General features: G+C 54.3%; 1 protein-coding gene across 7 annotated transcripts in view; it reads right to left on the reverse strand.

Annotated features, from left to right (window-relative positions):
• The window catches only part of SH3GL1 (SH3 domain containing GRB2 like 1, endophilin A2), a 34,016-nt gene that overhangs the window by 21,106 nt on the left and 324 nt on the right, over window positions 1-12,586 (reverse strand). For 2 of the 7 annotated variants that reach the window (XM_068919976.1, XM_068919972.1), the window contains exon 2: window positions 11,960-12,147. Coding sequence is in view for 3 of the 7 variants with exons in the window: in XM_068919971.1 (XP_068776072.1) it covers window positions 11,533-11,577 (45 nt within the window). In the remaining 4 variants the exon portion in view is untranslated. Of the gene's footprint in view, window positions 1-5,212; window positions 5,255-10,703; window positions 11,696-11,959; window positions 12,148-12,586 lie in introns of those variants that run through there. The other 5 variants (XM_068919971.1, XM_068919970.1, XM_068919977.1 and 2 more) reach the window with 4 other exon arrangements.

The following is a 12,586-nucleotide window of genomic DNA, read 5'->3' on the forward strand; positions in this document are numbered from 1 at the left end:
AGAGCCTTAGCTCATTCTGGCCTGACTTTTCCAGATTTGCTGAGCAATCATTTCCCAGCAACTCCACCAGCCATTTGCTCACCCAGGGGAAAAGCGGAGTGGACACTCGGAGCTGCTCATTAGATACGGCATAAAAGCACAAAGTATTGTCACTGAAGTGCCTCCGGGTAATTACAAGCACTGGTTTCCGTTTGCCTCTTTTGCCAGATACTAGCAAAGCTTCAATGTCGAGCCAAGGCGGACAGCAACCCAAGGCCCCGTCCTTTCCCAGCGCACGCGGGATCGCCACCAACGGTCCACCTGCAGCCTGCACGTTGCTCCTAAGGATCACACAGAAAGCAATGAGAAAAAAAAAGGGAAAGCTGTACTCAGGAGGGCTTACAACACCGGTACCTCCCCCAGGGAAAACACAACGGCCACAGGGCAACCTGCAAGAAGGACTTGAAAACTGCACCTGTGCAAACAGAGAGAGATGATAAATACTTCCTCGGGGGCACAGGCACCGATTGGCATCAGCAAGCAAAAGCCCTGAACAGCCACAGCCCAGGCACCATCCGGGAACCGAGAGGGAGGTAGAAAAACGTCCTGATCTGCAGCGCGATAAGACCGAAATAGGCCGACGGGATGCATCGTAAAGCGGCTCCGCAGGAAGTTGTTCTACCATGGCGGCATGCGGTTTTAGATGGGAGACAACATTAACGAGTCCAGGGAAGAGTCAAGGTGAGTAACCAGACAGGTTTACTGACAAAGGGAGATCAAAAAACTTCAGCAGCTGCTCAACTCTTTAAAAAGGACGGCAAAAAACCCTCTTCTGGATTGCAAGGGGAGCAGAGAGAGAGAGAGAGAGGTCTGTGCTGAGCACTTTTAACATCCCCTTCTTAATACGGAGAGCATTGGCCAAGTGAAAACTACAGGACGGACCTAATGGTATCTCAGGGTACACAAACATCAAAGAGGGAAGAGAAGTAATTCAGAAGGCTATAAATACACACTTTCCTTTGTTAATCTGAATACTAGGAAAAGCTTAGCGGCTATCAGACCAGAGCACAGCATCCTAAGGAAAAGGAGAGGGGGAACGACGGAGCAGACGTTTGCGAGGCTTCAGCTGGGAACAATCTGGCAACGGCGCGATGGATCGGATCAGCTCCCCTCTCCCGTGCCAGTTCCTCGAAGAGCTCGGCACGGGGGACTTCTCCGCAACCAGATACCCTGCCATGCCTTCAGCCCCCACAGGATGATGCTGATGTTTTTCTTGCTCCCTACCACTAACCCTTGCTATCGCTCATTTTGGAACTGTTTAACCGGGAAAAAGCACTTTGCAGTTCACCTTCACCCTGAAGGTGACACTGCCAATGCATCACCATCGCTTTTCCACCTTGCGGCTAGAGCAATAGGTGCATGAGAAATTCCGGTAGCTAACATTCAGATTATATTATCCCTTTCGAGCACAAAAACACAGGTTCCCTTGGTCTTTAAAATTCACTCAATGCAATTAGGAGGAGCTTTACTGTAGATGAGAATAGTTCATCTGGCTGTGATGAGAATAGCAACATCTGGCACTGCAGATCTGTGCCTGCCCAATGCCCCGTAAGTCCACCCAGAAGCATGTGCACAGACATGCGTCAGCAACAAACAAGATGTTTTTTAAATGCTTCACCATTTAGCTAGCTATAAAGTGAAGACGACTGGGGAAGAAAAAAAAACTTTTGGCAAGAACAGCACCTTCTTACTCAGTGGATTTGCTTTGTGGGTGGATAACTGTTCGCCATTTTTCTGCCTTTTTTTTTTTTAAATCATGAAGGTGGCAAGATTATGTGTAAATATAGTCAGTCCTGTAAAGCCAAAACAAATTTGGTCAAGAAAATGGTTGGTAAATTATCATAGCTGAATAAAGCCGGGGCCAAAAAGAACACACAGCCTGGTTTGCAAGTTCGTGGATGAATTATGAAGCATTTTCTCAATTAGAAAAAGCCCTTTAAAGCTTTAATCATGCAAATTTTATCCTCTGCCTGAAAGACGGAATTTCATTATGGAGATGTGTTTAACTTTTTTTTTTTTTTGAGCAGAAGAGCAAGCTGATTAGTGACACTATCATGAATTTTATTAATAGCCAGTTAACGTGAGATAGGAAGGTCCTAAAAATTCCCAGCAGCTTCAAAAGCAAAAGACTAGTTCTAGTAAGAAGGTATCGGCACCAGAGCTCGTTACGCAAGCCGCAGGCCAGGAGGCTCTTCTTGGAAGAGCGAGCAGCCCAGCTCTTGATGGACTCTCCATCTGCGGCACCTCGACGGAAACTCTCGCGTCCCGGCTGAGCCCCGCGGCCGAGACAGCCTCGGAGTACCGCAAACGCCCCTGCTCGCGCTGCGGCGGGCCGGGTGGCTTTCCGGCGCCCCCGGCCGCTATCGGCGAACGCCCGTCCAACACGAAAACCATGCCGCCGCTGGAGAGGGTCCAGGGAACAGCTTGTTTATCCCCCTAACGTAGAGGTCGACCGGCACGCAGCCCCGGCCTGCCGAACGCGGCCGTTTCCTGTCAACAGGAACCCGTTCCTGGAAGCGATGGGATTGCAGTTTAAAGGGATGGGGGGGCCGAAGGGAAGAGGGAGAGGAAATCTTTTTTTTGTTTGTTTGTTTTTAAATAATTATTGCTTTTATAATCACAGGGAGAGGCCAAGAGGGGGCTGAAACTCGCGCTAAGTCATGTCACGCAGAAGCTTATTGAAAGAGAAGCTCAGCGACGCCACGGGGCGCTTCTAGCCTGAAGGGGCCGGATCCTTCCCCGTTGTGGCGTGGGCTCTGCACAGAAGGGACCCGCTGCTCCCCAGCCGCAGGGTCTGACCCCGGCCGCGGCGACGAGGGACGCAGCCTGGGAGGGAACACGCTCTGCAGAAGGACATAACAGTTACCACCGTTCACGGGCCGCGGTGGAGCAACAGCTCCGGGCCGCTGACTTCACAGCCCATGCCGACGATTTGATCGGCAAAAAAAAAAAAAAAAAAAAGATGGCAAGGCCCTGTGCAACACAGGGGTCTCGTGAAACAGCACCAGTGCCTAGATGCATCAGCAAGTCTCCGGGCGTGCGAGTTCAGCCGACATTACAAACCCAAGACCTTCTGGATTATGGATTTATTTTATTGCTGATCTTTTCAGGAGTTTGGCAGCTGGCTTGAGAGGTGCAAACGGGCAGCCTTCGCTGGCAGGGACAGGGATGCACCGCATCCCCGTGAGCTGTCGCAGGCTCAGCTCCCGGAGGGCACTGCGATAAACCCCTCGCAGCCCACTCCTAACACAGCACACGCACACACAAACCCTCTCCCATCTTTTCTAGCAAAATCACCCAAAAGAGTGCCCTCTTCATATGAGCCTTTTGGCTCCCTGCAAGACCCCGCTGTGTACCTCAGCTGGTTACTGCAAGATGAAAGTTTCCGTAAGGCATGGGCTGTTTGAAGGAGCGTGGCGGGGAGGCGTTAAAGAGAGCTGACTCTTCCTCCCACCAAACACGCTCGCAAACCCAGACGCACAGCTGCTACCCAGAGGGGCACAAACGGGGAACCGCTTCCCTTCAGCAAACGCCAACTTCTGCAAAAGAGGCTGCAGCCTCCCCTAGAGGGGCACCAAGCATGTCAAGGCAGCCCGCAGCTTCGCCTCGACTTTTACGTTAGCATTTCTGCAACCTCAGACGAGATTATCTGCCCTGCTCCCAGCGCAGCAAAGCCTCCGGCAACCCATGCGATACGCTTTGCCGTCCCTCCAGGTTCGCCACCAGCCTGCTGGGGTGGGACGATGCTCTGAGCCCTGGCAAAAGGCACTGGCATATGTAGGAATGGGGGAGAAAAGGAACAAAAAAAATGTGCTAGAGAAATGATTCAGCTTTTACAAGCCAGCCTGCCTGATCTCATCCTTATTTTGCTCTTTCCCAGGAGGAAAGTATTGGCAGGGAGAAGTAGGAGGAAGGATTTCCTTCCACCGCATCCAGAAACCATCCCCCACAGCACTGCCCGGCTTCTTACACTTTCAATAGTTCATCTATAACCTAACCTGTTAAAACAGAGAGTTAGATAAATAGATCATTTTAGATAGAAAGCCCCAAGGCAGGCAGGCAGGCATCGCGATGCGGAGCGAGATGAGGACGAGGAATCGGCGTTCCTGAATTCTGCACGATTCCTCCACTGCCTTGAATGAGTCACATATCCTTCCTGCGTCCCAGATTCCCCCAGCTGTAAACACGGGATAATACTTTCCCTGTTTAACATTATAAAACGAGGAGGGGGGTAAACCAGGCTGGGTATGGAGAAACTGGAGTTTTCCACCTCTGTTTTCTGTCTTCGCCTTCAAGAAACAGCACTCTCGTTACTGTTAGAGCCTAATGGCTGTGAAAGCAATCTTAAAAAAAAAAAAAAAGCCAAGTTAAAGTAACAGATGCAGAGACATGAACCATCCCCTGCCTGCAACTCCAGACAGGCTGAACAATACGGAGAAAGCTCCAAACTGCTCCATTCAGGGGGCTGCCCAGCTCAGCTCTGACAATAATTAACCACCAAAACAACGTTGCCACACCAGGTAGTTCATCGATGACAAATCATGCAAGACTGCAGAGGGAAATAATAATACAAGTACCCTGCACACAGTCCTTTTAGCCAGACATGACAGCAGGTATTTAAATAAGCGTTCAATCGTTATCACTTAGGGCAGGAGGAAGCATTTGCTGGGGGTCTAGTCGCCTTCGCTCAGAGGTTTGCCGAGAGCAGAGTACATCTATCCTCCTCTGCTTTTTCACTGACCATACACAGATCTGCAAACACATGCATCTTTTAAGCACCGACCTCCAGCAATAGCAAAGAGCTCAGGGCTGTGGCACGCCAGACGAGGACGACGGCTAAAATACTGGCTGAATAAGACTCCCTCCCTGCCGCGGCTCTGCCTGGCACGCTGCGCGCTGCGAGACTGCCTTGCCGCACGCAGGATGTCACGCTGCGCCTGAACAAACGCGGCTCTCCTCCAGCCCTCTGCCTCAGGAGGGCATTAATGTTCAAAGACAAACCAGGGAGGCTGCAGGGGACTCTGGCCCAGGTTAATATTAATAGAATAAACACCAGGTGCCATGGGAGGCTGGCAGGAATCAGCAGAATCCCTTGACTCCCCAGTTCCGACTCTCATTTATAGATAAGGCACTTGGAGAGCTTAATGTGGCCAACTACTTCTTCAGGAATTACCTGTTCTTCGTGCCGCCATGACATCCAGTCTCCATTCTGCCTTTCTCACCGCTCGGCAGCACTCCCTACATCAAATCTGGCCCTGCGCTGCCTGGAGGTGACTTCTCCCAGTCCCGAGGGGAGACTTGGAAGTAAAAATTGAAGGATTTGTTCTCCTGAGTTTGAAACAAGAAAGTAACACAACAGGTTCAAAGGAGGAACTGATATACATATTGTTATGAGATAAGTCAGAATTGAAGGCAGCCTTCTGCAGAAACTCCTGCTCTGAATTGAGCGGACCAGCTGGAGCATCAAGGTAAAGCATCGGCGTCTGCAAGCTGTCGTGACTGCCTCCAAGTCAGCAATCGCAGCAGAAAAGCTGAGGAGTGACCTGCGTGGAAGATCTCCTCCTGCTTCTCAGACGCCATCTCTTAGCGATGGGCTGAGACTTGCCTGGAGGTGGCACAGTACGGGGGTTTGTCCTATGCATGTTAAGAATCACCAGCAGAAAGTTCACCAAAACAGCTCAAAAAGAACTCGTGAGCCTGAAATAGCGCCTCAAACCCACTGTGCCTGGCTTCTCCACTGCCAGCTCTGGGTGCTCTCCCGGGTGACATTTTGATCCCACTGTACTAGCAAGAACCTCCCTACCTGCTCTGCGAGGACTTCACTCACTGATGCGCCCAGCCAGCCCTACTGCCCTGTCTAGGCTGCGGTCTGCACACATGAACGCCTCGCAGCCCCCAGGTGCACGCGACAGCCGAAAAACCACCACACAGGGCATTTTGGCTCCGCTCCTGGCCCGACTATTGGCTGGTGGATTCAACTGAAGCCAGTGTGAAGTTCTCACGTCACTGCAGAGCAGACTGCCTTGTTTTGGGGGGGCTCTGTCCCCACTTTAGTGTTCCTAAAGGGTGGCAGCTGCCCCAAGAGCCCCAGCTCACATTCACTGGCTACAGAGCAGCAGCAGGTAGAGGCACCTCTGTCTTGCTGCTAGCCACTGCCCCATTGCACGGTGGAGCAACGGGAGCAGGGCCCCGCGTCTCCTCTGCTCTTGGAGTTGGCAGCTTAACGCCAGCCTAGCATCATCCGTGACTTACACCCTGCCAAGGGTTAGTTTGAGCTAAAATGTGCATAGAAACTCCAGGTGCGGCAGGCTCCAAAAGAGCGCGAGCAACCTACAGCTGGGGGGCAGGTACAACCCAAAACATCTGTAGCAAGACAGGGCACTGACAGACAAGCGCTGGCTGGGGAAACAGGCCTCTGTGGGTTTTGTTTTCCAATGTAAAAGGTTATCCTACGCACTGCACAGCCCATTTCCCTTCTAGCAGGGGAGCCCATGCTGTGCTGCATGCTTGTGACAGCCAGAGAAACCCACCGCCCAGCTGCACACAGAGCAAAGGAAACGAGCAGAAAGGCATCTTCTGCCTACCAGAGCCCTAAAGGACACCCCAGACAGCCAGATGCTAGAAGGAACTGACTCCACACATTCCTCCTTAAAAAAAAATAAAGAGGAAAAGGTAACTTTTTAAAAGTTACTTTTAGAGGGTAATAATCTAGTAATGTATATGAAACCACAGTACAAAGCCACCAAGTAAAGAACTTCTAAACCAAAGTAAAGGAAATCTCAGTGCAGCACAGGTAAGAGCAAAAATCCCAAGATGGCCAAAGGAAAGGAGAGATACCATCCGCCCTGCCAGCTGCACTCTCTCCCCCAGCCACAAAACAGCCCTCGTGTAGCACCTCTAGGACCAGATTCATCTGCTTCAGCCTTTTAAGCAGACGCCACCGCAGCGCAATACCCGGGTGCCAAGTGGAGGGGCAGGAAGTTCTCGGGACTCATTAACAACTGGCCAGACAGCATGCACTACAAGCGCGCAGGGCTTGGAAATCGCTTGACCATTCTGGGCTGAAATGACCATCATAGGCTACAAAGCTCATCCTGGGCTCTCAGACCAGGCAGCAAGAAGGCGCTAGCTAATCATGTTCAAAAGCATCTTCAGAAGCCTTGAAGTGCTGCCACCAAACTTGGGAAAAAGTGTGCATGCCAAGAGCTTGTTTGTTTTAATTAGCGCTCCCTTCTCTCCCTCTCAGAAAATGGCCTTTGTATTTCACATGGAGAGGAGGAGATCGCTGGTCTTCATCTCAGGCTTGGACTTACTGTCCTCACTCCTCAAACCCTGGAAAGGGAAGAGGATGTTATCTTACAGCGCAGAGGGCTGCCTTTCTATGCGACATACTGCAGCTTTTGACATAACCACTGTTTGCTGCTGTGACCTGCAGCTGGAGATCACAAGCTCCAGGGGCAGCCAGCTAGCAGCAGGGAAGCAGGCCCCCCTGGACGCAGCAGAATACAACGCATTGTTTGCCACACCAGTTTAAGTTTGGGCAGGTTTAGCAAGGCTTGGAGCACGCAGACCTTGCAGGATGCTAATCCTGTTCTGCACAACACTGGCGCCCAGGGCTGAACGCTAGCTTCTTTTGAGAAGAGCGTTGCCACCTTTCCAGGCAGAGAGCGCAACCCTTGCTTAGGCTGAACCTGCTCTCCAAACTGGCACATCCACTAACCGACGGGCACACAAAAACGGGTCTAACGTGTTGCCAGAAGGGCCCTGTTATACCTGAAATTACAGCGTTTGGCAAGCTCATTCTGCTCGGAGCAGAGCAGCCCTTCTGTCCTACCAGTAGGGAGAGAAGGCTTCTCTGAGCCAGCTACGTGGAGCAGCCTGTGTTCACAGTATACAGCCTCTGAAGTGCCCCTCGTTCACATGAGTCAGCATCAGCCGAGCCGGGAGCCGCGGTGATAACGTGCTGATGTGGGCACCGCTGGCGCTGTACCACTCCCTGGATTAGACCCGTCCCCAATGAGAAGGGCTGTGTCACTTCTCCAACCTTGGCATTGTCACATAAGGTACAACCGCCAGCTGGCGAGAGGCAGTACAGCTCTCGCAGAGGGAGGTGACTCCTTGACCAGTATCACACCCCGACAGAGCTGCCTCCACCCTAGGGCTTGTACCTTCAGACCAGGGCTAGATAACCTGCTGATGCCAGGTAGTGCTGCTATTCTACGGCTACGTGGTACTAAACCCACAAACCCACTCAGCTAGGCATCAGACTCACCAAGGAACGGCAGAGGAATGTTTCTTTGCCCTGTCTGTCCAGCTTTTCTATCTACCAAGCATATCCAGTTATCGTGGTTAATGGAAAGTCTGGCATGCTAAACTTTGTGTTTCAGGACTTAAATCAAGGCTCTGAGAAAAGTAAATGGCGCAAGTGAAGCCATTTCCCTACCGCAGGATTTTGCACCTTCCTGGGTATCTGAGCGACCACCGTTGGATCAAGGCTGGACGGAGCCTGGGACCGGCCCGGTCTCACATCCCTGGCGCTGACGGAGGCTGCAGCGCAACTTCCCACCTTGCTCCTGGCTCACAGCGCTGGAACTCAAAGATGCTGTTGTTTCTCCCCCTACCTCTTGGGAGAATGTTTTCGATGGGATTTTTCCCCCTCCTTAAAAAAGGACATTTCACTGTGAACTAGCAAAACCTGTTCTGGACGCACACACAGAACTGTTCACCCTCTGCGGCATTTGCAAGCAGGATTTTTTTTTGCAGGATACTATCTCGGCTCTCTCCTGCGTGTGGGCGCCTGGCAGCCTCACCCAGGGAACATGTAGACCCACAAGAATCAGATAAGTCAGGCCTTCCTAAAGGCAGGAGCTCAGGACCAAGCCCTCTTCACCGCCTGCAGCACCACCCTGCTTTGTCCGGGTCTGGAGGAGGCCGAACTGGCAGCCTCTTCTCGCTGGGAGGCAAGGGGGAAAATCCCACACCCAGAGCTGCAGCAACAGAGAGGTTCTGAGAGGGTCCTCACAGGCCTTGGTCCTGGCTACGTTTTCCTTCAATCAACAACAGACATGGAATTAACTGCAACATTTTAGGAAAAATCTTCCACATGTTCGGGTTTGGCAGCACCTAATACCTTTAAGAGAGCCAAAAAATAACTAATCCTCCTTCTCCTTCAGCCAAGGAGCCCAAGAGTGGGACTGGTGGAAGGAGGGGGAAGAAGAGTGAAAAGGGAAAGAGGAGGAGGAGAATGCAGGAAAATGGTAGAACTGGGACCAATCGCTCCCAGATCGCAGAAAAAGAATCTCTAAAGCTCAGATACTTCTGCGTCCCAGCCCCCAGGATGCTCCAAAGGAGCCAGCAGTGTCTGTCCTCTGATAGCAGACTGCCCTTCTCTACTTCCCCGCAAAGCATGCAATTCACTTCTGCAATGGTACCGTGAATATTGGCAGCAAGCCTCGCGTTAAACGCAATTTCTTCAGATTAAATCAGTTTCCAAAACCCTGCAGCAGCACGAGCTGCAAAAGAACTCAAGGTGCAATTGCACCTACACCTTATCTCCCACTTTTTAGTAATGCCCTTGAACATAGTGTTCAAATAAAGCATGTGCGTACACACACAATATACAAACAGGCCACTAAGTCAGAATATTTGGGCTACATCTCACCAAAGAGCTGCATGGGGTTTAATTTTTCCACGAGCAACTAGAACGGTTCCTTTCAAAAAGTTACATATGGAACAGAAAAACACCTGCAAAGGCCACCTGTGATTTACCTCAGTTTAAAATAATTCTCCTGGTGAAAAGTTTCAGCAGATGTTTTAGGATGACGCACTCGGACTTCAGAATCACGTTACTTTTGACTCACAGATGAGCTTTCACCTCTAATTGCCCTGCTACGACAACACAGCAGATCTGCACAAGTAAAATCCTCCAACAATGAATTTTCAGTGCAATCTTTCCCTTGGAAGTTGTAAAAAACTAGATGCAGGGGATTGCTTTTCTGTCGCAAGAAAAGGGATGGGGGAACGACTTAAGGAATTTATTATTTTGCTTTGCTGCTTAAGCAAAATGCTTTTACATGAATTACAGCCAAGAAAGGAGGCAACACACGTAGCAAACATATTTGGACCAAGCTTGGAAGTGTTGAAACATTACGCCTGGAAAACACACAGAGCCAATTGGTAGATCAGTGCAAAACTCATCTGTCTTAAATTTAAAACAGGGGCACAAAGTGCTTGTGAACTGCATTAGAGGCCAATCCCCCCGCGTTCAGCTGGAGAACTTCAGCCCACCGCCAAGCTGTGAGGAGCCATACCTAAGATGTACTTTTTACGAAGACGTAAACACGCTTTTTAGTTCAGGAGCGTCACTTTGAACTATCAATTAAGGAAGATTTTAAATGGCTTCGTTTGGCTAATAAATTACTAAAAAATTGCACCTCTGACAGTTTTTCCAGAATCGCCAGGCCTCCATTTCCTGTGCAGCGCATACACAGGCTGAGAAGCTGGACACCCTCACCCTGCAAACCGCAAAATCCTTTCCCAGTCCCAATGTCAGCTACTATCAAGGAAGCGGGAACTTCCTGAGGTTAGGCTGCAGCTGCAATCTGCCGCTGCTCTCTGCCAGGCTGGGCTTAACGAGGGCCGGTGATCCCTAGCCAAGACCTCACCTTCCGGGCCTGAATTCTGCTCCGCTGCAGAATTTCAGCCTTTCCGTCTTTATTTTTTTGCTCCTGGAATCCATACACCGACTCGACGTTTAGTCCAAGAGCATCTCACCGCCTGCAGGCTCCTTGCCGCGCTGGTCCGTCGCCGCCCTCGCGCCCTGATGCCCACGGGACGGCTGCGGCTCGCTGGCGGCGAGGTTTGGGGCGCGGAACGAGCTCCCTCCGTCCCGGGGCCGCCGTCCCTTTCTGGCGACGAGGCGCAGCGCGTCCGCGCCGTCGACCCGGAGAGAGGACTTCAAGCGTCGCTAGAAAGCGGCGGTGGCGGCCGACCCGGCGTCATCCCGAGCCCGGGACCCGCCGGTGCGACAGGAACAACCGCGTCTCCTGCCAGCTCGGCCCAGGGCTCGGGCAACCTCGGAGGGCGACGAGCGGCCCAAGCCGGGAGGCTCCGCCATCTCGCTGCGCCGGCGGCCCTCGGCCTCCTCGGGACGCGGGAGGGGCCCCGCCGGTGGCACCGAGCTGGCAGTGACAGAACCGGCACCGGACCCCGGTAGCGGGGAGGGTGTGGGGGGGGGGGAACGGGCACCGGTCCGGGATGGGAGTAACGGCGCGTTGTCAGAGGGAGCGGTACCGCCACCGGACGGCGATACCGGGGGGGGGGGCACCGGGGAATAACGGCTGGCACCAAGCTGGAGGACACGAAACCGGCAAGGAGGGCACCGGGGGGGGGTGACGGCGGGAAACGGGGCAGCACCGAAGCACGGCAGCGGGGGGGGGGGGCAGCGCGCCGGGAGGGCTGAAGGCGGCGCGGGGGCAGCGGCAGGGCGCTCACCTGGCTCGCCTTGTAGAACTGCTTCTTCAGCCCCGCCACCGACATGCTGCCGCCTCGGCCGGCCGCGCACGGACACAGCGGGCGGCGGACGCCTGGCGCGCAGCTTCCGCCGCCGCCGCCGCCGCCGCCGCGGGACCCGACCCGCCACCACTGCGCCCCCTGCCGGCCTGGCGGGGCGCCGCCACCGCCGCCGCCACCGAGAGGCGCGCGGCTAGAGCGCCGCCCTGCTGCTCGGCGGGCAGCCGCGGCGCCCCCTGCCGGCGCGGGCGGCGCAGGCCGCGAGGGAGGCGCCCCCGGGAGGAGGGGAAGGAGGTTGTGTCGCGATAGTGCCGCCCCGTCGGCTACGGTTTCCGGCCCGGCGCAGCGACGCCTTCGCCGCGGCGACGCTTCCGCGCTCTGACCGCCGCCTCAGCGGCTCCGCTCTTACCTGGCGGCGGGAGCGTCGTGGCAGCTCCGCGGTCCAGCGTAACTCTCCGCAGGAGACGGGCACAAGCCGCCTGCGCGGGAGGCAGCGCTTTCTCAGCCGCTGGTGCAAAACAGCTCTCTCCGGACCCGTAACCGGTTCCGCTCCCGCCCTGAGTGCCCTGCTACGGACCACGGGGCGCGTTTATAAACCTAAAGTGAAAAAAATACCTTCAGCGACGGAAGCGTGAAGGGTCAACTCCTACAACTGCCAGAGCGAGGCACCGCAGGGCGCTCGCTCCGTCCCTAAGGAGGGGGGACAACGCCAGCCCGCGAGCGCCATGGGGCCCGCAGCCCTCCCGACCAGGAGGGAGCTGCTCCCGGGGAGGCGCGGCGGGCAGGCTGGGCGGGGGCCGCGTCCCCAGCAGGCCCGTGGCGGGGCGCTGCGTCCCACGCCGCCTGGGGCAGGGCAGCACGGGGGGTCAGGGGGCGGCGGGCCGAGGCCTGGGAGCGAGGGCCCGTGTGGGGACAGTGTGGGGACAAGCTGTGCCCCCCTTCCCGCCCGCCCCCCCCCCCAAGGGCTGCCATAGCGCTGGGAGAGGCAAAGGGGCGACTACAACTCCCAGGAGGCTCTCCGCCTCGCAGCCGCCGC

The sequence above is a fragment of the Struthio camelus genome, chromosome 26 (genome assembly GCF_040807025.1).
Source record: "Struthio camelus isolate bStrCam1 chromosome 26, bStrCam1.hap1, whole genome shotgun sequence".
Lineage (NCBI taxonomy): Eukaryota > Metazoa > Chordata > Aves > Struthioniformes > Struthionidae > Struthio > Struthio camelus.